Consider the following 26709-nt stretch of genomic DNA (forward strand, 5'->3'; position numbering starts at 1 on the left):
AGATTACATTCTGTGCTCTATAAACAAAAGGACACAGCAATATCCCCTTTACCTGTCAATCCAGATAGAATATATATACGCACAAACACACATATGTGTATTGTAAGTACTCAGTGCCTCCTGCTGCTGGAAGATAAAAATGCACAAATTTCATTCTTCAGTTCTGTGCAACAGGAAATAGAACCACAGAACCCAGGAGCTGAAGGAACACAGAATCTTCAAATGAAGGCCACAGAATTCCTAAGGGATGCCTGTACCAGCTGGGCAAGTGACAGAAATGAAGACTATCATGTGATTCCAAGAGGCAGGACTACAAGGACGTGGAGGAATACATTCAGCCTCCTAGGATATTCAAAGTTCAGAAAAAAATTAATATTATTTATTTTCAAAAAATAATAGATTCACATGGTACAGAGTGCAGAGGGTACATACAGAAGAGGATTCATTAAAGAATAAACATCCCTCTCACCCCTGATACCAAATCAAGTTTCCTCCAGGAGGCAAAGAAAATACCCCTCAAAGAAAGTACCTTTCAAGAGATACACTCTACACAAATGGTAGCATGTATGGACACCAGTTTGTGTGTGTGTGTGTTTACCTTTTGGGCTTTTGTTTTAGTTTAACATAGATTGTTCAGATATCAGAGCTCTTTTCCTATCCCTACATAAGAGCTTCTGTGGTTTTTTTAAACAGCTGCACAACATCCCATTGGTTAAATGTACCAAGATTTTTCAATCAATGAATATTTAGCTCATTTCCAGCTTTGCTATTATGTAAGCAACACTGTAATTAATAACTTTGTGTATGTCAGTTCACATATGTGTAAGCATATCAGTAGTATAATTTCCTAAAAGTGGAAAATTTCCTAATTTTCCTAAAAGCCTAAAGAGTGTGCATTTTTTAATTGAGATACAACATAGATGCAAAAAAGAAAAAGAACAAATGTTAAGTATTGTGCATAATGAACTTTTAGGTATGTACCCACACCTACCATCAACACCAAACTCAAGATGTAGAGCATTATCAGCAGCCTAGAAACCTCTCATCTTGACCATTCCTACAAAATATCTATCCCCCTCCCTCAAGGTAACTACTACTATAACTTCCATAATCACAGGTTAGTTTTGCCTGTCCTTCATCTTCATGTAAATGGAATTATAAGTATGTGGTCTTTGAACTGGCTTCTTTTAACTCAACACTGTTTTTAACTCAACTATGTCTGATTCACCCATGCTGTTGCTTGGAGTTATAGCCTCTTCGTTTTCATTGCACATGCTTTTAGCCCAGTATAGACTAGCCCTGTAACCTCATCCAAGTGAGTTTGTTCCTTGGTGAGTCACAGATACACCAAGTGGAGTTGTCGCACAGAGTAAAATTTATTTGCAGCAAATAAGGAGATCATAGGGAATAGCCTCCAAAGCCATGACTCCCCGAGAGAAGGTGAATGGGTACCTTTTGTTTAGGGTTAAGATGGACATTTATTATTTTTATATAAATTTATTTTTTATTGGTGTTGAATTTGCCAACATATAGAATAACACCCAGTGCTCATCCCATCAAGTGCCCGCCTCAGTGCCCATCACCCAGTCACCCCAACCCCTCGCCCACCTACCCTTCCACCACCCCTAGTTCGTTTCCCAGAGTTAGGAGTCTCTCATGTTCTGTCTCCCTTTCTGGTATTTCCCACTCATTTTTTCTCCTTCCCCCTTTATTCCCTTTCACTATTTTTTATATTCCCCAAATGAATGAAACCATAAAATGTTTGTCCTTCTCCGATCGACTTACTTCACTCAGCATAATACCCTCCAGTTCCATCCACATCGAAGCAAATGGTGGGTATTTGTCATTTCTAATGGCTGAGTAATATTCCATTGTATACATAAACCACATCTTCTTTATCCATTCATCTTTCGATGGACACCGACCCAAAAGCATAAGATACCTAGGAATAAACCTAACCAAAGAGGTAAAGGATCTATACCCTAAAAGTTACAGAACACCTCTGAAAGAAATTGAGGAAGACACAAAGAGATGGAAAAATATTCCATGCTCATGGATTGGAAGAATTAATATTGTGAAAATGTCAACGTTACCCAGGGCAATGTACACGTTTAATGCAATCCCTATCAAAATACCATGGACTTCCTTCAGAGAGTTGGAACAAATTATTTTAAGATTTGTGTGGAATCAGAAAAGACCCCAAATAGCCAGGGGAATTTAAAATAAAAAAACCATAGCTGGGGGCATCACAATGCCAGATTTCAGGTTGTACTACAAAGCTGTGGTCATCAAGACAGTGTGGTACTGGCACGAAAACAGACACATAGATCAATGGAACAGAATAGAGAATACAGAAGTGAACCCTCAATTTTATGGTCAACTAATATTCGACAAAGGAGGAAAGACTATTCACTGGAAAAAGACAGTCTCTTCAATAAATGGTGCTGGGAAAATTGGACATCCACATGCAGAAGAATGAAACTAGACCACTCTCTTGCACCTTACACAAGGATAAGATGGACATTTAGACAGTGAAGCCTTGTCATCATAAGTAAAGGCCACCATAAAGTCACGCATGTGCCTCAAGAAAACATGCCTATGCGTAAAATGTGTGTTACATAAATGAGTCTAAGGCTCCTCCTCGGGTGTAGATTTTAGTATTATAATAAGATAAAGGTAATTGTAGGTCATATGGGGGTCATTCCATGGCCCATCTGCATAGGCATGAGTGAGTCAGTAGTTTGGCTCAAAAGGTCTGGGTGGCCTGGGCCAGCCGGATGTCTTGTCATGGTGGTCCCTGTCACTTGAGAGGTCTTTCAGTTTAGAGGGAATCTGAAAGAAGAGCTTAAGGAAAAATGGAAGACAAAAGTAAGTAAATACAAACAGAGAGGCAGTGAAGGTCAGGTCTTGGTCTAGCAGGTGACAGGTCTATGTTTAACTTTAATAGACAGAGCCCAATTTTCCAAAGTAGTTCTACCACTTACACTCCTGTCAGCAATGCCTGCGCATTCTAGCAGCTCCATGAATTCACTAATCTTGGTATTTTCCATCCTTTTACACTTTCACCATTCTGGTGTATGCATAAAGATATTTCCTTGTGATTTTACTTTGCATTTCTCTGATGATGAATAGCTTTCTCGTGTGCTTTTGGCCAATTAAAACACTTTTAATGTGCTTTTGGCTAAGCATGTATTTTTCTCTTTGATTATTTAAGATATTAGTCTATTTTTGTTAGGTTGATTGCCCTTTTTTATTGATTTATAAAAGAGCCTTACCTATTGTGGATACAAATCCCTTTCAAATATATGTATTGTAAATATCTTCTCCCAATTTTTGGCTATCTTTTCACTCTCTTAATTTTTTTTTATGGAAAGCAATCCTTAATTTTAACAAAGCCAAACTATCAATCTTTTATTTCATAGTCAATATTTAATATTTTGTGTTGTGTCCCATAAAAGGTTTTTCGTTTGGTTTGGTTTTGGTCTATCTCAAGGCGATAAAGATGTTCTCCTGTTTTCTTGTAGAAGTTTTATTATTTTCCATTTCACACTTTGGAACTGATTTTATGTACACTGTAAAGTAGGAGTATCTTTGTCCATATGGGCTGCTTTCACAAAAATACCATAGATTGGGTGGTTTACAAATAACAGGAATTTATTACTGACAGTACTGGAGGCTGGAAAGTCTAAGATCAAGGCACTAACAGATGTAGTGTCTGGTGAGAACCTGCTCCTGGTTCATAGACAGTTGTCTTCTCACTAGAGTGCTCTGCTCTCAAGGCCATAATCATCTGTCAAAGGCTTCACCTTCAAGTACCATCACATCAGGGATTAGAATTTCAACATATGAATTTTAGGGCTACACAAACATTTGGTCTATAGCAAGGGAATGAGATTCATTTTTTTCCTCATGTGAATATCAAACTCAGCAAGGAGCTTGTACATTTTAAATACTGATGTACATTACTACATTGCCCTCATAGAGGTTGTATCAATTTACATTTCTATCAATAAATGTAACTCCTGCCAGCACAATATGAGTGTATGTTTGCGTGTTTTTAAATTAAACACTTGGCTGTGGCCAAAACAAAACAAACAATACAAAAGCAATTAATTGAGGTTGCAAACTTATGACCATAAATTTTGGTTCAATTATTCATTTCATAAATGAAACCTGGGAAATGGGGCAGTTTGCTCAAGCTCACATAGCTAGGAACTAGAACTATGATCAGAACCAAGGTCTCTTACTCTCAGCCTAAATATATTCTAGTTTTAAAATTGAGGGTCAGCAAGATTAAGGCACTTGAAGCTAATTGACATCCCAAATAAGAATCCGGATCATCCAATTTCTGCCCTTTTCCCATGCTGTCTCAATTCATTGTACACTATTATTCATTATTCAACACATCAGAGCATCTGTCCATGCCTTGTACTTTCCTAAGCTCTGCTAATATAGCCACAGACCAGAAAGATACTCCACGCCCTCCTTCACGTAATCACACTTGTGTAAATGCTATGAAGGAGAAGCATGGTGTGGAAGGAAGAGTGCCGCAGCTGTAAAATGCTAGTGGGAGACACAGAAGGAGACACTCCCCTCACAGAGCTTATATTTTTACTGAGGGGGGAGGCAAACACCCTGAAATGTCAGTGTAACCAGGTTATTAGGAAATCCCAACTCAGTGGAGGCACCGACAGGAAATAATTTCTTCCACTAATTCTCTTTGACAATGCTTTTGATTTGTAGGAGATCCCATTTTTCCCTCCGAATGATAGTTTCTTTGAGATGATCTTGCCGGATTCTATAACTTTCAGTCACTTTCAGTTATTAGAACAGACTTGTCCTAATACTTAACATTCAGCTCTTTTAATTTCTTCACTTAGATTCGAGTTACTGTAGCATTCCCTTCATTTGAAAGATTTCCCTTAGTGTTTATTATATATTACATATATTATTATATATTATTTATTTCTCATAAGGAAGATCTACTCGCCACAAATTCTCTCAGTGTTTATCTGGGAATGTCTTTATCTTGACTTCACCTTTGAAAGATAATTTTTTTAGAGAATTCTTGTTTGACAGTTTTTTTTTCCTCCTTCAGCACTTTATATATGCCATTCCACTGCCTTCTCCATTGTTCCTGATGCGACATCAGCTTTTATTCTTGTCCCCCCTGTATGTGATGAGTTGACTATTCAAAAGCCAGGTAGTTTACAAGTCTGTCCTGTCTTTTATCCTACTGGGTTTTCCAGTGTCTCCTCTGTGACAGCGTAAGGCTTCATGTTGAGTCAGGATGAGCAGATGACTAGGGCTCTCTCAAGAGTCTCCTGAGCTTACACAGCCTCCCAGACCACCAGTATATGTGGGAGCTTATCAAAGCCCATGATGGTCTCCCTGCTAAACCTCTAGGAAGCCTTCTCATCAGTTGTTGGCCCAACCAATACGGCAACCTCAGCGGGCAGCTGCGAAGTTGGCGTTCCAAATGGAGGCTTCCCCTTGGTCATGTGGTTTTTCTGGCTTGGCTCCAAATCAAGCTGCCCTCTCTGGCAGCAAAGCTGCTCGTTTCCCAGCTTTCCCAGCCCTGGAAGAACAACTTCCATGGAAATGGAGGGGGGAGACTGGGACATTCTCTGGGCTAAAATGTCATGCACGCTCACTGTTCCTACACAAAGTTTAGTAGCTTTTCTTGATTAAATGTTTCTTAATTTGTGTCATGCCTATGATCGATTTCCAGGGAGCTGAAGTGGTTTTTTAGCACAATTTTCTCCAGTCTCATCATTTGCCATTTGGGGAGAGGATTTGCGGAGTTCCTCGCTCTGCCATTCCAAAAGTCACAACACAGCCCTGTTTGTTCAAAACCTTATTTTTCAGCTCTGTTCAGTGTTCTCCTCCCTGGTCCATGGAGCAGACTAGCTTGGTTGCACTAGAGACTTGGAGTGGAGGCTGGGGTCTCCCTCTGGTCCTCACATACCTTCTCTCCTTTCTTTTTCAAGGAGTTAGTTCCTCTGGTGGCATGAGGACAGGAAGGAAGGGAAAAGAAAAGAGCAAATTTTCTTCCTTATTGGACAAGGTTGTAACCTCTCTCTCTTGGTTATGCTGTTTCTCTGGCTGGTCTAGCCTGGCTCCAACGACCTCAGGGTGGCAGATCTCTATATGCTGAGTCTCTTAGGGAGCACCTAGAACATTCTGTAAACATCCTTTGGGGGTCCTGCTCACTGCTAATACATTTGACGTGGAGATTGGGCTCTGCTTCAACTTCTTTCATCCTTTCCCTTTCAATGGTTAAGAGCATTGTTTCTGTAGCCACACTAACCTGGTTTGAATCCCAGATGTACTACCTATACCCTGTGTGACTGTGCAGCTGCACCTTAGCAGACTCTAAGCTTAGGGTGGGTCATGGTCTGGTGAGGTCAAGAAAAGACCCAGAGACAGCGATTGAGATGTAGGGTTTCCTGTAAGTTATGTATAGGGACTGTAGGAGCAGCCGACTGGACAAAGCATCTGCTGCTGGGATCTACATGCAGCAAGTTCTACATCACAGCAACTTAGCAATTCTCAGTGGTCCTTCCCCTCTTTTTATGACCAGCGCTTCCCAGAATATCAAGGCCTGACACATGTGAACTTTGTTACAAGGGAGACACTCTGGGTTGGCCACCCCCGGGGCCCTGACCTTGAACACTGAACAACACATTCTGCTGCACATTCCGCTTGATAGGAATAGAGACAGAGGACAAGATCTCTACATTTTCAACATGGGCATTCAGGGTATGCTTGCACAAACTAGCTATGCAGCATGTGCCACACAGTGATCATGGGAAAGTAACAGCCTCTCTGAATCTGTGTCTTCATCTATAAAATGGAGGTATTAATCATATTTCATTAGGTAAGGATGTATGAGATACAGTCCCCAAATCTCAGTGGCGTCGAAAAGCAAAGGTTTATTTTTCACTCCTGTGACATGTTAGATGTGGGTGGCTTTGCATCTTTTTCCTTCCTGGACGCAGGGGTGGAGCAGCCCTATCTCGACTAGCTATTCTTAGGAGAGGGGAAGATCAAGATTGCTGATAGAACAGCTCTTAGGAACCAGACCACCTATCACAAGGTAATAACCGCATCTTCCTTACCATTGTAGTAAGAATTAAACGAGATGAAGCATGACCAATGTGTAACAGTATTCTGCACTTAATAAGGGCTCAAGAAATGTCACACAGAGAGAGAGAGAGAGAGAGAGGCAGAGACACAGGCAGAGGGAGAAGCAGGCTCCACGCAGGGAGCCCAACGTGGGACTCGATCCCGGGTCTCCAGGATCGCGCCCTGGGCCAAAGGCAGGCGCCAAACCGCTGCGCCACCCAGGGATCCCGAACTGTTAGATACTATTATTATTATTATTTATTGTTACTACTTCCAGCTGTTGATGAAAGTTTTTCCATTCACTAGACTGGACTACATCTGACTTGCGAAGAGAAAAAATTGTAATCCTTCCCAATATTCGATTGGAGAAAATAAAACACTGAGTCTAAGGGCACAGGCTTTCGAGGACTGTGGACTCTTCATGAGGATGGTCCTCGACAAGTTACTTAATCTCCCTGCGTCTTAGTTTCCACCGTCTGAAAATGGGGATCCCTGGGACTACGTTGTAGGCTTGTTATTAGAGCCCAGTCAGCCCGATCCCGTGCACCAGAGCAGGAGCCGAGTATTTGTTCGATCACTGAATGTGGATTTTAGACTAATTTCAAATATTCCATGAGCTGTATGCATAACCTAACTACCATTCTGCTGTATGGTAAGACCTCTTACAGGTCTTTTCCATCTTTTGGGTCTCAGCTCAAACTGGCACCTCCCCAGAGACACCTTCCGTGATCACACCATTTAAAGCGGTTCCCCCACTTCTTAAAATTGTCTCGCTCCGTCATTGGCTTACTTAATATCTGTCTCCGCCACCTGAAGGCAAACTCCAAGAAATCAGGGATCCTGCCCTGGGTCCTCTGCATCCTCATCCGTAAAGCTGGCAAGTGAAGGAGGAAGAGCCAGGTGCAGGCTGGCGGGCCCACCGGCAGCTCCCCCGCCCGACTCCAGCCTCGAGCTCCTTCTGGGCGGGGCCCCGCCTCCGGTGGGCGAGGCCTGCAGTGCTCGGCCGGCCGCGTGCGGGCCGACGTCCGCGGGGAGAGCGCTACGTCACACGCACCGGGCGGAAGGGGGCGTGGCCTCGCCGGCCGCGTGCGGGCCGTCGTCCGCGGGGAGAGCGCTACGTCACACGCCCCGGGCGGAAGGGGGCGTGGCCGAGGGCGAGGTCCCCGCAGCCGCCCGCGCGGTGCCGCCGCCGGAGTCGCCTGCGGGTGGCTGTTCTCGGCCCGGCCGCTCAGGCAGCTCGGAGGCCACTCTGTTGTGGGGTCCTCGCCGCCCTTCCACGTCTCCCGGAAGAGTAGCCGGGCCGCGGCGGGGCCCGGAGCAGCTTCCCTCTGGCCGCCGGCTGCTGCGGGGGGCGGCCCAGGAGGGCGCCGAGGCCGCAGTGCAGCCGCTCCCGAGTCCTCAGGTGAGGCGGCGGCGTGAGCGCAGTGGGCCGGGCGGGTCCTCCGCGGGCGCTAACGGCCTTGGGCGCGGGACCGGCCCGCGACCCCTCGGCGTGCGGGGGCTGAGGGGCGGGCAGGCGAGCTCCCGGGGCCGCAGCAGGTGCTCAGTGCCTTCGTCTCCCCTCCGTGTCCCCGCCGCCTCCGCCGGGCTTGGCCGCGCCGCCCGCCCCAGTGGCTCGCGAGGGCGGTGAGCGGCGAAGCGGGGCTGCGACTCGCCTACCTGGGCTCCACCCGCTGGCCCCAGCCTCCCGCGCCGTGTTGACGCCCGGCTCGGGGCGGGCGCTGCCGCTGCTGGGTGCGGACCCCCCGCCAGGCCCCGTCGCCCTCTTCGCCGCCGGGCGGGCCGTTCCCTGGGCGCCGCGCCTGAGAGATCGCCCGAGGGCACCGGACCTCTTAAGCCCGCTGGAGCTGCGACCCGGGCAAGTGCCCAGGACCCGTGTTTGTCCCGAAAGTGGGTGATCAATATTAAGGCGCGGGGTTCTGCTTTAAAGCCCTATGGACTTTGAAACGGGAGGCGAGTTAAGGGCATCGGCGAGTGTGTTTTGACTGCGTTCCTGGCGAGACTCGTCCTCCGCCCACTCCCCGCCAACGTCCCCTTGAGAACACTTTAGGTCGCGGTGGGAGCCCCCGGCCTCACCGCCGGACTCCTCCGCTTTCGTGTCCCGGCACGCCCGCTGTGCAGTACCCGGGCCGGTTATAGTCCCTTTTTGTAGGGAGCAGGTGTAGAGGCTGAGTTTCTTCTTGAGGTTATTCAGATACTGAGAGGCCAGATGGAAAGGCAGGGGGTAAAAAGAGTGGGTTTGGCCAACTTGGATTTGAGTTGCGAAGCTGCCATCTAGACTCTGGGATCTTTCCAAATCTTTTCCCCGTTTGTGGAAAAAGGAATACTGCTGCTGACCACATAATGTGGTCGTGAAAAATTATGTGTGATACATACAATGAGGCAGGAAAAAGCCACGTAAAACGTGGAGGGTGGTGAGGGAGAAGCGTAGCATGTGAACAGAGAATGACGGGACCTCCCCTAGGTGGGTCTGAAGCAGATGACACTGGAGACTAAGAACAAGAAAGAGTTAACAGTGAAAGAGCATTCCGAGCCAGAGGAGCAGTGCGCACATTCAAGACACGGTTGTTGACTGATTTGTAAGGTATTCTTCTATAAGGACTAATTCATCATTCTGATTCATTGTGGCACACTGTGAGTGCTCAGGTCTGCTCATCAGATACATGGCTATGCAGTCTTTTTTTTTTTTTTTTTTTTATTCTGAACTTAGCCAGTGTGCACATAGTAGGTACTGAGTATGTAAATTATTGTAGGTGTACTTTACACAGATTACGTGCACACCTAAATTATCCATGATAATACCGCATGCTGTATGTTAACACAAGGATGGATTTAGTATCAGAAGTTTATTCAGGTTTTAGCACCTTAAGGCAAACTTTAGGGAATTGTTTTTATTTGGTTGTACTGCAATTTTGCCATATCAACTATTTGCTTTTTGAATGCATTTGGTACATTAATATTTGCCTTTTGTTGAAATAGTTATAACCGTAGTGATAGGTGTAATTATTATGGTAATGGCAGTTACTAAAATGAGTGTCTGCTGTGTGTCAGGCATTTTGCAAAGAGTTTTTTAAATCTATTATGTCATCTTTAAGCTGTCCTATAATGTAAGTACACTTATTTTCCTCATTTTCTAGATAAAGCTTCTCGGTTCAAAGTAGATTGCTCAAGGTTACATAGTTAGTAAGAGGCATGGTTAGGCTTTCAGTCCACGATTGTGTGACTCTGGAGCCTGGTCCTAACTGCTATGCTCTGCTGTTATGCCATCCTAATCACTTTATGTCGTTTTTACAGGTTCACCGATAGCATTCTTCTGCTTCCAACATGTCCTGGTTTGCCGATCTTGCGGGAAAGGCAGAAGATCTTTTAAATCGAGTTGATCAAGGGGCTGCAACAGCTCTCAGTAGAAAAGAGAACCCCAGCAACATCATATATAACAAAAATGCTGACTATCCTGAACTCCAGCAAAATACAGATTTGACTTATCAGACTGAATCTAAAGCCACATATATTTCCTCAGCAGCTGATAACATTAGAAATCAGAAAGCCACTATCTTAGCTGGCACCGCAAATGTAAAAGTAGGCTCTAGGACGCCAGTGGAGGCTTCCCATCCTATTGAAAATGCATCTGTTCCTAGGCCATCATCCCAGTTCGTTCGAAGAAAAAAGTCAGAACCTGATGATGAGCTGCTGTTTGACTTTCTTAATAGTTCCCAGAAGGAGCCTTCCGGGAGGGTGGAAATCAAAAAAGAAAAGAGCAAGACACCTGTCTTTCAGAGTTCTCGGACAGCAACTGTCAGTTCTATGAACACCAGCAAAACCACCGTGAAAACCATTGAGGAAAATCCTCCTGGGAGCCAAACTGATGGTAGTTAATCAGCCCTCTGTTTCTTTTAGAGTAAAGAAAATTGGATGTGTTATCATAGCCTGAAATGTTCTGGTAGTGTTTCTCATCTTCTGTTTTGTTACCTTTTCCCACTGGTACAGAGGCAGTCTCTGAAATGTGTGGTATAAACAAGGGTGACAACATGGCATGCTATTAGTCAATATACTATTATAATAGGGACCTTTAAATGCTGTCTGTTTGGTAACTTTGCCCAGCCTAGCATCTAAGAAATTCTGTCCAGAATGATTTTCTAAGATATTTTAAAATACAAAAAGGGCAGTTTTGAAATCTGAAAGAAAATGTAGTTTTGGATTTGGGACTGTCTCATTTCATTTCTTTCCGGGATTATAAAATAAGAGGCTGTACATCATATATATCCTGGATTGTGAGGATGTGTGTGTGTGTGTGTGTGTGTGTTTTCCCCGTGCATCCCTCAGAAGTAAAGCTGAGAGAGTGAACTTCAATCCAAGCTGGAGGGTTGAAGGCATTGACATGGTAGTGAAGTAACAGTTTAGAATTCGTGTTTTCAGTTGTTTAGTTTGATGTGAAATTGCCTCTACCTGTATATCTTCTCACCCCCAAAAAATGAAGTTAACATGGTAACGTGGGTAATTCAAGTACTTACGAACCATTTTTAAAATAGTAATACACATGATAGCTTCTTCCAGAGATTCTTTATAGAGATGATGATTAACGGAAGCTGGTTATTTTCTTAAAGGTTACAGCTTCTCCCACAGTCTTGGCTGTTGGTGAATAAAATCTGTCTTGTATCTTCAAGATAAAGTGGTAAAGAGGCAAGTTTGGGGGGCTTTCAAGTCCAGGTCGTGCAGTAGCAGTTGACTAATTATGTACACACACCTACATTTCTCTCAGCAGGGTCTGGTGGGTGAGACATGTGTGAACAGATAATTTACATAAAGTATATTAGTATATAGTATAGTAAATACAGTAATTGAGATACGGTTGGAGTATTGTGGAGACACTAAGGAGAAAGGAACTAATTGCCTAAGGTATCAAGTGATGATTCACGGGGGGGGGGTCTGTAATATGAGCTGGGACTTAAAGAAGGAGTAGAAGTTTTCCAGAAAAGGAGGATTGGAGACAGCGTTCAGTGCAGAGAATCTTTAAAAAGTTTGATTAGAATAGTTGCTCTGGGACAGTAGTGAAGAAAATGAAGTTGGAGCAAAGGTTGGGAGCTGCTTCTAAAGGCCCTTGTATGCCTCTGTTTACATGTTTAAACCCATTATTCGTACACATCATTCTTAAAGAGTGGTCCCTAAACGACCTGCATTTGAAACATTTGTGTGATTAATAAAAAATGGGTTCCTCCCCAGACTTCTTGAATCAGACTTTCTGGGGACAGAGCCATGGCATGTGGTATTTTTGTTTTGTTCTCCAGGTGGTTACTAGGCCAGTGTAAGGTGGAAGTGACATAGCAATGTGGTGTTAACAGAGGTCATTCAAAGAAAGTTACAATATTTTTTACTTTTAAGGAAAACCTCTTAGATTTGTCAAAGGATGGATCAAGGGAAAGCTGGTTAGAACCAGTTAATACATGGGAATTTAAAAAAAAAAAAAGATTTTATTTATTTATTTGACATGGAGGAGGAGAGAGCATAAGTGGGGGGGGTGGGTAGCAGGGACAGGGAGAAGCAGACTCCCCACTGAACAGAGAGCCCACCATGCCATGGGGGCGCTTTGGAGCTCCATTCCAGGAGCCTGTGATCATGACCGGAGCAGAAGGCTGACCCTTAACTGACCATTCCACCCAGGTACCCCAATACATGGAAGTTATAAAGATTAAATTTTATTTCTTTAGGGCAGGGTCTCTCAATCTTGGGACTACTGACATTTTGGGTAGAATAAATCTTTGTTGTTGGAAGTTGTCCTGTCCTTTGTAGGATGTTCAGCAGCATCCCTGGCCTCCTACCCCATTAGATGCCAATGGCATACCCAGTTGTGACAACCAAAAATGTTTCTCTATATTCCCAGACGTCCCTTGGAGAGCAAGGTCACCCTAGGTTGAAAACCAGTGCCCTAGGATGCCTAGAAATATCTATAAATGGAATTGCTGAGTTGTGAGGTGTGCTGGTGTTCAAGTATACTGGTACACCAGAGTTGTTTCCTGAAGAAGTTGTACCAATTTATACTTGACCGACTGTGGTTAATATTCCTTTTGCTCTGCATTCTCACCAATATTGGATATTTTCAATGACTTTGTGCTTTGTTACTCAGATGTGAAAAGTTTTGTTGTTTTTTACTTTTCTCAGTACTAATGAGGTTGAGCATCTTTTCAGATATTTATTCAGATTTCATCTTCTGGGAAGTGCCTATTCAAGTCCTTTGATCAGTTTTTTTCCAGTGGATCATTTGTCTTTTTCCTTATTGATTCATAGATACTCTTCATATATTTCAGATGAAAAAGAAGAGAGGAGTTGAAAATCTGTTATCTCAGCAACCAGTATCATTCATTGAAAATACTTCCTTTCTCTATCAATCTGCAATGTCACCCCTGGCATATTATCAAGTATCCGTCTCTACATCACTGTGTTTTTAAGTGCACTGTGGCACTTAATTCTGTTTCATTGGGCTATTTGTTTTTGTGCCAGTGCCACACTGTCTTAATTAATGTAGTTTTATAGTATTTTGATATCTCCTAGAGCAATTTCTCCCACCTGGTCCTTCAAGAGTGTATTGGCTATTCTTGGACTTTTTCTTACATCCATATTCATTTTAGAATTTGCTTTCCAATTCTACAAAAAATCTGTTAGCCTTTTTATTGGGAGTCCATTGCTTCTATGTGGACAGTTAGTTGAGTAAGAATCAGCATCTTTACATTACTGAGGTTTTTACCTATTATAACATGATATAATCTCAATTCAAGTTTTAAATGTCTTTCATTAAGATTTTATAGTTTTCTCCATGAAGGTCTTACGTATTTTTTGAAACTTGTAGATGGTATCCTTTTTAATTTTTGCTTTCTGTTGCTGATGTATTGGCTTTTAACACAACGATCTCTACATAGCTCTTAATCTTCATATTTTTCTGTGCATTCATTTAGATTTTAAACAACACGGTATCTGTGGATAATGACAGTTTGGTTTCTTCTTTATCCTTTTTTATCTTTTAAAAAAAATATTTTCGTTGCCCCACTGCATTGGCTTGAACTGAAAACCAATTTTGTATCTTTTGTCTTAAACAGAATGCTTTGTTTCACCAAATACAATGTATGTGTTAGGCTTCTCATAGGTACTTTTTTAAATCAAGTGTAGAATGTTTCTATATATATCTAGTTTGAATTTTACTGTTGAATTTTAGCAGTGTTTTCTGTATGCGTAAGATAGCATATGATTTTTTTATGATTTTTGTTCATTAATATTAATGTGGTATACTTTTAGCTTGCTAATATTCTGGTTAGGATTTTTGCATTTATTTCATAAGCCAAATTGACCTGTAATATTGTTAGATTTTAATATTAGTTATGTTAGCCTTATAAAATGAATTGCAAAATGTTCCCTCCTTTTCTGTTGTCTTAATTATTTGATGTAAGATTATTTATTCCCTGATTGTTTACTGGAACTCACTGGTAAAACCATTAGGGTCTGGAGTGGTATTTTTTTATTTTATTTTATTTATTTATTTGAGTGAGAGCACAAGCCTAGGGGAAGGGCAGAGGGAGAAGGACAAGGAGATTCTCCGGAGCAGGGAGCCTGATGTAGGGCTGGATCCCAGGATCCTGTGATCACAACCTGAGCTGAAGGCAGATGATCAGTTGACTAAGCCACCCAGGCGCCCCTGCAGTATTCTTAATGGAAGATTTTAACTATTGATTCCACTGGTTTTCCATTTCCTTGTTTTTGGTAAATTACATTTTTTCCCCTTAGAGTTTATGTATTCCATATGCACTTTGGGAGATTATATTTATTTTACTTAATTTTAGAGAAATAATGAAAGTCATAGCTGAAACAAACCCAGTTGGACACTAATACATTCATACTGACCCTGTAGAAACTAAAGTTTGATCACAGATACTACCAGAAAAATATCAATATCTGGCACTGGGCTAAATGCCCCCCCCCCCCTTTATTTTTAAATAGTGTTAAGTATAACTCACATATAATATATTATACATTTTTAAGTATACAGTTTGGTAGGTTTCAACATAGTACACATCTAAAAATTTTTTGGCATAGTGTTTATGATATGTCCCATTTTAATTCTCTCTAGCAAGTTTGTTTTCTATTTTGTTAATTTCTGATCTTTATTGTTAATTTCTGCTTTGGGGTTTATTCTGTTTTGTTTTGTTTTATTTTGTTTTTTTTTTTATTTATTTACCCATGAGAGACACAGAGAGAGAGAGAGAGAGAGAGGCAGAGACACAGGCAGAGGGAGAAGCAAGCTCCATGCAGGGAGCCCAACGTGAAACTCAATCCCGGTTCTCCAGGATCAGGCCCTGGGCTGAAGGTAGCAATGAACCGCTGAGCCACCCGGGCTGCCCTGTTCTGCTGTTTTTATAGCCTTTAAGGTGGATACAAAACTCATTCTTTCTTTCATTTTTAATGTAAACACTATAGAAGTCCTTCTAAAATACAACTTTAGGTATATCCCACAAGTTTGGATATATATTTCTTCAGAAGGATCTTTATTTTGGAAATTTTAAGCATATCAAAGTAGATTTTGATGACTCCCTCCAATATTACTTATTGTCTGGCTACATTAATCAATACTTGACAGCCATTCTTATGTTATTTATACCCCCTATTTTCCATCCCTTCCTTTACCTCTACCTTCCACAGAATTATTTTGAAGCAAATCAAAGATCTATCGTTTCTTCTAGAAATACTTCATTTTATTACTCTAAAAATGCAAGCTTTATTTTTTAAAAAATATTAATTTATTTGAGAGGAGTGGTACAAGCACGGGGAGGGGCAGAGGGAGAGAGAGAAGCAGACTCCTCATTGAGCAGGGAGCTCCTTTGTAGGGTTCATCCCAAGACCCTCAGATCATGACCTGAGCTGAAGTCAGGTGCTTAACTGCCCGAACCACACAGGTGCCCCAATATGCAAGCTTTAAAAATAAACATCCATGCCATTATCACCCTAAAACTTTAATAATTCCTTAGTGTCTTCTAGTGCCTAGTCATTATTCAGATTTCCATTTATCTCATAATTTTTTTCTGTATATTGAAATGCACAAATCTTAGCTATACAGGGAAATGGTTATATCTATGTAACACACACTTTGATGATGATGAACACTTCTTTCCCCTTTCCCTCATGTCCCTTTCCAGTTAATCTTTCCACCCTATTTCCCCAACTACCACTGTTCTGATTTTTTTACCTCAGTTTTTTTTTCTTTTAAAGATTTTTTTTTTTTTTAATTCATGAGAAACAGAGAAAGGCAGAGACACAGGCAGAGAGAGGAGAAGCAGGCTCTATGCAGGAAGCCCGATGTGGGACTCGATCCCAGGTCTCCAGGATCATGCCCTGAGCCAAAGGCAAGACGCTCAACCACTTAGCCACCCAGGCGTCCCTTTTACCTTAGTTTTTGTCCTAAAGCTTCATATAAATGGAATCATGTAGTATGTATGTGTGTACACTCTCTTTTCTGACTTCTTTTACTCATCATTTTAGATTCATCCATGTTATTGGGTATATCAGTAGTTCTTTTTTATTCTCTAGTGTTCTATCAAATATTCTACAATTTATCCATTTTCTTTTATGGGCAATGGATTGTTTCCAGTTTTTGGTTATTGTGAATAAAGCTGCTTTGAACATTCTTGCACTTGTCTATTTTGTGGGAAAAAATGTTTTCATTTCTCTTGGAAATGAAAACCTGGGAGGGGAGTCACTGGGTGAAATAGGTGCATATTTAATTTCATAAGAAATCGCAGAACCTTTTTCCACAGTGGGTATATTGTGTTGTACTCCCACCAGAAATCTGTGAGAGTTCTGGCTGCTTCACGTCTTTGTCAGCATTTGGTGTTGTCCTTTTAATTTTAGCCATTCAGGCTGGTTTGTGTTGGTTCTCATTGTGGTTTTAATTTGCATTTCCTTGATCACTGAAGATGTTGAGAACTTTTTCATATGCTTTTTGATCATTTATCTTTCTTTGTGAAGTGTCAGCATTTTTACCCATATAGTTACTTAGTCCATTTGTAGCATATACCTGATTTTTTTTTTTTTAAAGTAAAACATGTATTTGGATCACAGTACTGAAAACAAGATGAATCTGAATTTATGAGTCTCTCTTTTTGTAAGGCACTTTAGATTCCAGTTTGGTATGTAACAAATTGCTCTGACCTGTTGTTACTCTCCTTGCTGAAACCCACAGCTGTTCTTTTGTGCCTTTCTAGTATTTTCACTGAAAAGAGTTTTCTCTTTTTTTAAGAAAATGCTTTGGAGACAAAGGGAAACAAACTCTTTTTACCTAAACCTAACTGCTTAAATTATCTCTGATTTTCTCCTTTCCAGAACTGTATTCTTGTGCTTGTTCTTTATCACCATTCATTCAGTACATCCAAATTTTGAAATCCTTAGAGCTCTATAGCCTCTATGTAGGAGAATGAAATTTCATCAAAAGGAAATATTTTGAGAATTTAAGTGATTTTTTTATGATATTTTAGCTATAGCAGTCACCTTGAGCCAAAAGACATTCTACCAAAGGAAGCTTTTTATGTGTATGTAGTGAGTGTTCCAGTGTCACAAAAATATACTCTCTTTCTTACAGAAACCTCTAATAATTCAGATTCTGGCCATGAAGTTCAGGAGGATTCTTCAAAGGAAAATGTATCATCAAGTGCTGCCTCTACTGACCACAACCCAACACCTACTCATGATGGCAAATCACATGAACTGTCTAATCTCCGATTGGAGAATCAACTGTTGAGGAATGAAGTTCAGTCTTTAAATCAGGAAATGGCCTCATTACTCCAAAGATCCAAGGAAACTCAAGAAGGTAGAGCCTTATTTAAATTGTGGAGGATTAGGAATTTAATATTTTAAAATAAACAGAACGTGATTACATTGAAACTTAGAAATATTTCACATGAAATTTATAGTGTTTCCATAGAAGTATAGGCCTAGATTTAGAAATGGGACCCAGCCATCATCCTTCCAACCTGAAACAGAGCATTGGCTTGTTTGGTCATTCTTTAGGAGTTATGAAATTTGAGAATTGAGAACATTAGTAATCATCTGGTTAATTTGATGTCTTCTGAATTTAAAGGGGACTGTTCATGAACCAAAGGTGGGATTAAACAAAGGAGTGCACCTGTAGGCGTGGTCAGAGTATTGCACTGCTCCAGGTGATGTAAAGTGAACACGGAATTCAGTTTGAATAATGCCCTCTTGAAATATGCAGTAAAGAGGCCCTAGAGTAGAAAACCCTTGGATTCCTCAGAAATGGGTAATTTAAAAGTAAATAATCCTATGAATGAGGTTGTGGGGCCAGAATATGTTAGTCCTAACATAAGTGTGGCTGAGGGAAAAAAAAGGGAGAAGAGAAGGAGTCTCTGCCTTGGTTCCTGGCAGTGATTGGAAAGGAGTGCAGGAAATGTTTTGCCAAGAGACAGATGGAAGCCCAGAAGAGTACAAGAGGAAGAAAGTTGAAGGCTTGTTGGACTGAGTTTAGTAAAAGCTTCACTTTACCAGACCCATGTAGACAGAGAAATAGAGCTTTTGCTGAGACCCTATAGAGTTTGCTTCAATATTGAAAACAAAATATTTTTTTGCTTGCAAACTGCTGTTACAGATGATATGCAAGGATGTGGAAATCTGTACTGCATTGTTCTTTTTGCACCAATGTTCTCAATTTTAAAAATAGTATCTTTTTGCTACAGTAATCAAGAGAAACAGATTTTTTTCCTGTTTATCTTCAGGTTTTGATTTTGTTTGTTTTGGTCTTACTGGGGTGTACATTATCTACCCTTGATTTGTGTTTGCATTCTTCCTGTCCCTCGCAGAACTCCACAAATCCACTCACTGGTTTAGTGTTCTGAACTCTGCTGTATACTGATTTTGGCTCCCAAATGCTTTATGATATGTCTCAAAAAGAATTTTTTTTTTTTTTCAAAAAGAATTTATTTAATGAAAAGCAGCTCACATCATGCCCTTTCCAACCTATTAACTGTAATATAGATGTGAATGATGGCCTTGAGAAATGAGTATCCCATTTGGAGCAAATTTGAAGATATATGTAAGCTCTTAATTTTGGCAGTAAGTACGATAGGGACACAAAGGAGAGTCTGTATGTGCTCTGAGAAAAATGTATCTGCACGAATAGAGAAATTTCTCTCTCTCTTTTTTAAAGAATTAAACAAAGCAAGAGCAAGAGTTGAAAAGTGGAATGTTGACCATTCAAAGAGTGATCGAATAACTCGAGAACTTCGAGCCCAAGTAGATGACCTGACTGAAGCGGTGGCCGCCAAGGACTCTCAACTGGCTGTGCTGAAAGTGAGGCTACAGGAAGCTGACCAGCTCCTGAACACTCGCACTGAAGCCCTGGAAGCCTTACAGAGTGAAAAGTCACGGTAGCTCATTCGAGTAATAATGAAAAAGGGAACTGGAAAGATTCATTCCAATATTAAGTAATGATAAACACTGTAGTGTGTACTACCTTATGAAAACTTAGCTTTTGTAATTCAGAGAGGGAAAATTTATATTTTAATAATGTTGGAAATGTGCCTGATTAAAAGTTGATTATTTGAATCTTGAGATGCATTGCTAGCAAATTCTGAATCTAAAAATATTAGAAAAACATAGTGTTATTAATTTTTTGACATATAATGATATGTTATATATGCATATATTTGGATGCCTAAAAATATAGATTGTATTCCATTAAAAGGCAAAAAGATATCTTTAAGAATATTTTAGTCAAGGGATCCCTGGTGGCTCAGTTGGTTAAGCATCTGCCTTCAGCTTACGTCATGATTCCAGGGTCTTGGGATTGAGCCCTGCATTGGGCTCCCTGCTTGGTGGGGAGCTTGCTTCTCCTTCTCCCTCTGATGCTCCCCCTGCTTGTGCTCTCTCTCTCTCTCTCTGTCAAATAAATAAATAAAATCTTTTCTAAAAAGAATATTTTAGTCAAACCATCTTTTTTAAAAAAGATTTTTTAATTTTGGAGGGGTGGGTAAAGGGGCAGAAGGATAGAGAGAGAGAGAGAGAATCTCAAGTAGACTCTGTGCTGAACATGGAGCCCAACATAGGGCTTGATCTCAGGACTCTGAGATCACAACCTGAGCCGAAACCAGGAGTCAGATGCTTAACCAGCTATGCCACCCAGGCACCCCAGTCGAACCATCTCTTTAGTGCTAACAAGCCAGTGCTTTAAAAATTAATCCCCCTTATCACTTGTACACTGTCCTTTCAAGTGGTGTCTTTTCTTTTAGAATAATGCAGGATCACAGCGAAGGTAGCAGCCTGCAGAACCAAGCTCTGCAAACCCTTCAGGAGAGATTGCATGAAGCGGATGCCACCCGGAAGAGAGAGCAAGAGAGCTATAAACAAATACAGGTTAGAGAGGAGGAATGACTTTATGCTGCTTTATAATGCATTTACTATTTAATAAAATTCTGTAGTGCATTTTGGAAAAATCTCTGTGACAAAAACCAAGTGTTTGAAACTTTAGCTTCATTCTTGCTAAATTTGCTTATTACTCTTATGTACTGGATTACAATTAAAGTTCAACATCCTCTGTGATCAACAGGATGTCGGCAGGAAATGTGGGGACTTTTCTTCTGAGACGGTACTTGAAGGGATGATGCATAGGTTGGACAGTGGTCCCAGAGAGAAGGGGTGTTACATTCTCTGTAGAGAAACCTCTGTCAATAGTAAAAGGGGAACAGCCCCTCAGCACCCCTTAAAAAAAGAAATATAACTAAAATAGATAATATTGGTTAGAGATAAATATTTTTTCATTTAATTTTATTGTGCAACAAACATTACCATTATTTGATGAAAAGCTGATTTGAGGCCTCTTAAAACTAGATGGTGCTGAGAAACTTTTGAGAAACTTTGCTAAGTGAGGGAAAAAAAGCCGGTGTGAAGCATCTTGTTTATTTTTTTTAAAGCTTTTTCTGACTCCAGTTTAATCTGATTCTTTTATTTCCAGAGAAAGTTGTGCATAATATGTAGAGTTTTACTCTTAAACACTTTTTTTTTTTTTTTTTTTTTGCATTTTAGTTCAGTGATTCTCAACCCTGTCTATACATTAGAATCACTTGTGTAGCTTTTAATACTTTCTGATGCTGGGTCTTTACTCCAGGGAATCCCATCCCACTGTGTGAGGTAGGGCATAAGTAGTGGTGTTTAAGTTTTGTAAGATTCACAGGTGTATCTATTGGCCAGTGAGGTTGAGGACCACTGGTCCAGCCTGTTTTTTCAACAGGTAAAAATAGTTCAGCTTTGAAAGTAACTATCAGCTAGTGTGGGTTTTTTTGAAAATCTTATGAATGTATTTTACTAAACACAGTATATCCAAAGTACTGTCATTTTGGGACACCTGAGTGGCACAGTCCGTTAAGTGTCTGACTCTTGATCTTAGCTCAGGTCTTGATCTTAGGATTATGAGTTCAAGTCCTGCTTCAGGCTCCATGCTGGGCACGGAGCCTATTTAAAAACACCAACAAAAATCAAAGTACTGTCATTTCAACATGTAGTTTTTTTTTTTTTTTTTAAGATTTTATTTATTCATGAGAGACACAGAGAGAGAGAGAGGCAGAGACAGATGGAGAAGCAGGCTCCAGTCAGGGAGCCTGATGTGGGACTCAATCCCGGGACTCCAGGATCACGCCCTGGGCCAAAGGCAGGTGCTAAACCACTGAGCCATCCAGGCGTCCCTCAACATTGTAGTTTTTTTTTTTTTTTTTTTTTTTAACATTGTAGTTAATAATAAAAATCATTCATGATTTTTAATGAGATATTTTACATTTGTTTTTCCAAACTGACTCTTTAAAATATGGTATATTTTATACTTAATTCTGTCATAAATATTCTCACATAATACTTAATCTATATTTAGATTTCATAAAATTTAGAGGTGAAAAAATAATTCACGGGATCCCTGGGTGGCGCAGCGGTTTGGCGCCTGCCTTTGGCCCGGGGCGCGATCCTGGAGACCTGGGATCGAATCCCACGTCGGGCTCCCAGCATGGAGCCTGCTTCTCCCTCTGCCTGTGTCTCTGCCTCTCTGTTTCTCTCTGTGTGACTATCATGAATAAATAAATAAAATCTTTAAAAAAAATAATAATAATTCACATACCCAGTTGTTGTAAACATATTCAGAAGTTTTCCCCTAACAGACAATTCCTCAAAAAGTTAAGCGGAGAGTTACCATGTGACCTAGCAGTTCTGTCCTAGGTGTATACCCAAGAGAATTGAAAATATCTGTCCATGAAAATTATACATGGATGTTCAAGCATTATTCACAATAGCCCTGAACTGGAAATAATACAATATCCATCAGTTGCTGAACGGATAAACAAAGTGTACATACAAGGAGATGTCATTCAGCCATGAAAAGGAATGAAGTACTGATTCATGCTACGACAGGGATGAACCTATAAGAGATTATGCTAAATGAAAGACACCAAAGGCCACATATTGTATGATTTCTTTTTCTTCAAAATAGAAGTTAATATTGGGTCAAAGGTTTATGGCTTGAATTATTGCTGTGTGAACTATAAATGCTTTTGGACTTCTGCCTCACTTTCTGAGTGTTTTGGTGATGGGAGCTTTTGAGAAGGTAAAATATAAATCTCAGAACTAGATAGGCTAATAAGTGATAGGCCTTGTGTTTTCCTAGAGTGTGCTTTAAAAGTTTCTTAAGCTAAAAAATTACATTCGTGAGAAAATTGAAATAAAAGGAAAACAGTCATGCTATTAAAAAAGATGTAGTGGTTTACTTATAGCTTTCATTTGCTTTTTTAAAAAAATTTATTTATTTGAGAGAGAGGGTCTTAAGCAGATTCCACACTGAGTGCAAAGCCTGATGTGGGGCTCGAGCTCAGGATCCTGAGATCATGACCTGATCTAAAACCACGAGTTGAATGCTTAACCAGCTGAGCCATCCAGGTGCCCCTTCATTTGCTTTCTGATAGACTTTCTGTTTTTATCTGTTGATCAGCTAGTATCAGGCTGACCAGATTCACCTTGGAAATTTCTTTTTTTTTTTAATTTTTTTTTATTTATTTATGATAGTCACACAGAGAGAGAGAGAGAGAGAGAGAGAGAGGCAGAGACATAGGCAGAGGGAGAAGCAGGCTCCATGCACAGGGAGCCCGACGTGGGATTTGATCCCGGATCTCCAGGATCGTGCCCTGGACCAAAGGCAGGCGCCAAACCGCTGCGCCACCCAGGGATCCCCACCTTGGAAATTTCTTAAACAGATTTTCATTTCTAAGCCTACTCTTAGAAATTCCAAGTCAGTAAGCCTGGGGAAGGCTTTGGGTGGCAGTATTTGTTTAAAACTCCTTAATTGATTCTGATGCATTGCCATATTTGGGAGCCAACTACGTTAGATTCCCTATTCTTCAGTTCCTAACAAATGAAGTGTTTTTTTGTTTCTAACTTCCCTGGTATGTTGCTGGGCTGAGCTAAAAAATCCCATAAGACATCTGATCAGATGGTTGTAAAATATATTTCAAAGGAAATGGTATAAGTAAAATGTAAAAATTTGTCACAGAGTGAGTTTGCTGCACGCCTTAATAAGATGGAAGTGGAACGTCAGAATTTGGCAGAAGCAGTTACTTTGGCAGAAAGAAAATACTCGGACGAGAAGAAGAGAGTCGATGAGCTACAGCAGCAAGTCAAAGTGTACAAGTCCAACTTGGAGTCCTCTAAGCAGGAATTAATTGATTACAAGCAAAAAGCTACCAGAATACTCCAAGTAAGCATGAAATATGTTCTTTTGGATGTTAGGATTTGCCGGTGGGAGACACTTTCTGACTCCATATAGGTCTGTGAGAGGATGTGTTTATGTTTGGCTGGGTTGGCTCACTTCAGGTGCCTTCCTCAGAGGTATTACAGAAGGCTAAGATGTCCCTTGTTTCTACCACTTTTCTTTCTTTTTATTTAAAATTTTCCGTCACAGCCCCGGTCAGGTCTTCCACCTGTCACCTTAAACATGGCAATATGGACATGTGTTGTCAAGCAGACACTTTATTCTTCGTGGCTGATCCTCCATTGAGTCTTTCAGAGCCACTGGTCTCAGCCTCAGTCAGTGTCCCCCATGTCATCTCAGGGAGTGTTCAGCTTCTCTTTCCTGAGGGAGAGGTATCCTTTCATCTTTTCCTAGGAGGGTTTACAGCCTGTAGACTGGTTCATCTTCTGCCTTATGTCAGCTCTTCCTCCTACATCTGTCCTCTCCCTTTGTCTTCCTCTCTGCCTCCTTTTTCCAGCTCAGCTTGCTCAAGAGCATATGGTTACTTGGTGGAAAAACAAAAACTAGATCTTGGAACTCCTGCCTGAGGGAAAAACAATATTTTGTCTTTTTGACCACTTGGATCCATTTCCCTATCCTTTCTTTCACTATTAGACTTACTGGAATTGTTTTAAATATGCTGTCTTTCTCTTAGAGCTGTTAACTAATAACCCCTTCGTGTAATTTCTGTCCCTGGTACACTTCTGGAATTGTCTTCCCAGATGCCTCTAATGACCTGAGTATGTATTTTCTTTCTTTGTTTCTATGCACTTTGATTTGAGTAGAGTGTTGGACACTGTTAGCCTCCTACCTTCTTAAACTCCTGTTTCTGCTGCCACTGCACTGCCTGCTCTCCCTCACCGCTCTTTCTGTCTCTGTCAGACCCTCTTCCCAGTCTCCAGAGACAGAGTCCTCTCCCATTCAGTCCTAAGCCCACTCTTACTCCTTCCTTCACGTCATCATATATTCATTCTGCTTCTGTCTGTCACCTCGATGGGACTTAAGTGTGTCTCCAAACCTAACTTCCTGAGCCCAGTTGCTAAGCACCTTCCAGGCTTCTCTCCATGGGATGTCCCATCCCCTACACCAGCTTCTCCTTCCTTCTCCCATTTCCACAAATATTGTCTTCTTCCCAGGCAATAGAGCTTGAACCACAATGATGTTTTGACTCCACTTTTGTCCTTTATCTCCTGCCTCCTATTGGGTATGAGCACAATTTTGATTCTACTTTCATGAGACAGCATATCCATCTCCCCACAACTGTTCTAATTACTTTTGCTGTGTCACTCTAATTTATTAATTCGTTTAAAAGTACTTATTGAGCACCTAACTATTCGTGAGGCATATGATAGGAGTTGGGGGTGTGACTTTTTTCTGAAAATAGTATTCAGTCAGCAGAAAGACAGTGAGGTAATTGATGCGATGAAGTTACTGATGCAGTAAACCCTTAAATCTGCCAGGGATGTCAGGGATGACTGGAGATGCTGTCTAAACAGGAGCTTGAAGGATGAGTAGGAAGAGATTTCAGATAGAACAGCTGTGCTGGAGCAAAGAGGGTCTGAGGGAGCATGGTATATTTAGTGGACGGCAGCTAGTTGCCTGGCACTGGAGCATGGCGGGTGGGGAGTAAGAGGTGGGAGAGAAAACTCAATGACAGGCAGAAGCCAGACCATGAAGGGCCTCACATCCTGTGCAGAGGAGTTTTGATTTTTATCTCCTAGGTGGTGGTAGGGGTGTGAGGTAAGGGAAATCTGAGCAGCATGATCATATTGAACATGAGGCCTGGTGGTGATGAGGAGGTGAGGGGAGAGTTGGCATAGGGCTGGGCCCTTAGGAGGTGCTCCATTAATTGCTGCATTTAGGGGTGAGGATGGGATGGTAAGAGGGCAATGGTAAAGGGAAGAGTATTGGAATTAATGGTGAGAAGTTATAAGGACCTGGTCTAATTTGTGGCAATGAGGGTGGCAGATGGGACAGATAAGAGACATGTAGGAGGTGAGATGTGAGACTTAGGGATTTAACTGGAGGAAGAGGAAATGCAAGTGGAATGTAGGAGGACTCCGTTTTTCTGGTTTGACTGCATGAGTAATATGCTCCCTTAGTGCAGCAGAGAAACAGGAAAGACCATAGGCTAGCACAGATGGACATTAGGACAAGTCACAAGGAGTTTGCAAAATTGATGTGACACTGAGGTGAAAGGTTCAGGAAGGCAGTCAGAAATACAGGCCTGAAGCTCAACAAAGGGGTCTGGGCATTAGCTATATGTGGGCAGAGAAAGAATTATGTGTGTTACAGAAAATTTTAAAAATATAGAGAAATTTGAAGAAATCACCCATAATTGTACCACATAGAAAGGAAAAATTATTTTTGATGGAGGAGAGTGCATCTCAAATATTCCTTTCTTTTTTTTTTTTTAAGATTTTATTTATTCATGAGAGACAGAGGCAGAGACACAGGCAGAGGGAGAAGCAGGCTCCCTGTAGGCTCCCTACAGGGAGCCCAATGCTGGACTCGATCCCAGGACCCCAGGATCATGCCCTGAGCCAAAGTCAGATGCTCAACCGCTGAGCCACCCAGGTGCTCCTCAGATATTCATATTGAAGGTGAAAGAGCTGATGGTCCTTACTGCTGGCCTAGAATTATAGCACTTCTAAACTAGGCTTCCCACACTGAATCTCTTCTTCTAACTTATCCTTTCTGCTGGGGTCAGCAAACTTTTTCTATAAAGGGCCAAACAGTACATATTGTAGGATTTTGCAGGTTCTATGTAGTCT

The 26709-nt window shown here is 41.2% G+C and overlaps 1 protein-coding gene and 1 long non-coding RNA gene across 4 annotated transcripts in view; one reads left to right on the forward strand and one right to left on the reverse strand.

Annotated features, from left to right (window-relative positions):
* Positions 1-3513: 3513 nt before the first annotated feature.
* Positions 3514-8147, reverse strand: LOC118355536 (uncharacterized). The gene is made up of 2 exons (XR_004818211.2): positions 7919-8147; positions 3514-6002 (listed from the first exon to the last, which is right to left on the reverse strand). It is a non-coding gene; the product is annotated as an uncharacterized LOC118355536 (long non-coding RNA).
* Positions 8148-8248: 101 nt separating this feature from the next.
* The window catches only part of GOLGA5 (golgin A5), a 33198-nt gene continuing 14737 nt past the window's right edge, over positions 8249-26709 (forward strand). Inside the window, exons 1-6 of one of the 3 annotated variants that reach the window (XM_025467790.3) lie at positions 8249-8530; positions 10423-10996; positions 17744-17971; positions 19325-19544; positions 20406-20529; positions 23699-23902. In XM_025467790.3, coding sequence (XP_025323575.1) covers positions 10453-10996; positions 17744-17971; positions 19325-19544; positions 20406-20529; positions 23699-23902 — 1320 coding nt within the window. In that variant the 5' untranslated portion in view covers positions 8249-8530; positions 10423-10452. Of the gene's footprint in view, positions 8531-8995; positions 9019-9556; positions 9713-10422; positions 10997-17743; positions 17972-19324; positions 19545-20405; positions 20530-23698; positions 23903-26709 lie in introns of those variants that run through there. The other 2 variants (XM_025467793.2, XM_025467792.3) reach the window with 2 other exon arrangements.

The sequence above is a fragment of the Canis lupus genome, chromosome 8 (assembly GCF_003254725.2).
Source record: "Canis lupus dingo isolate Sandy chromosome 8, ASM325472v2, whole genome shotgun sequence".
Classification (NCBI taxonomy): Eukaryota; Metazoa; Chordata; class Mammalia; order Carnivora; family Canidae; genus Canis; species Canis lupus.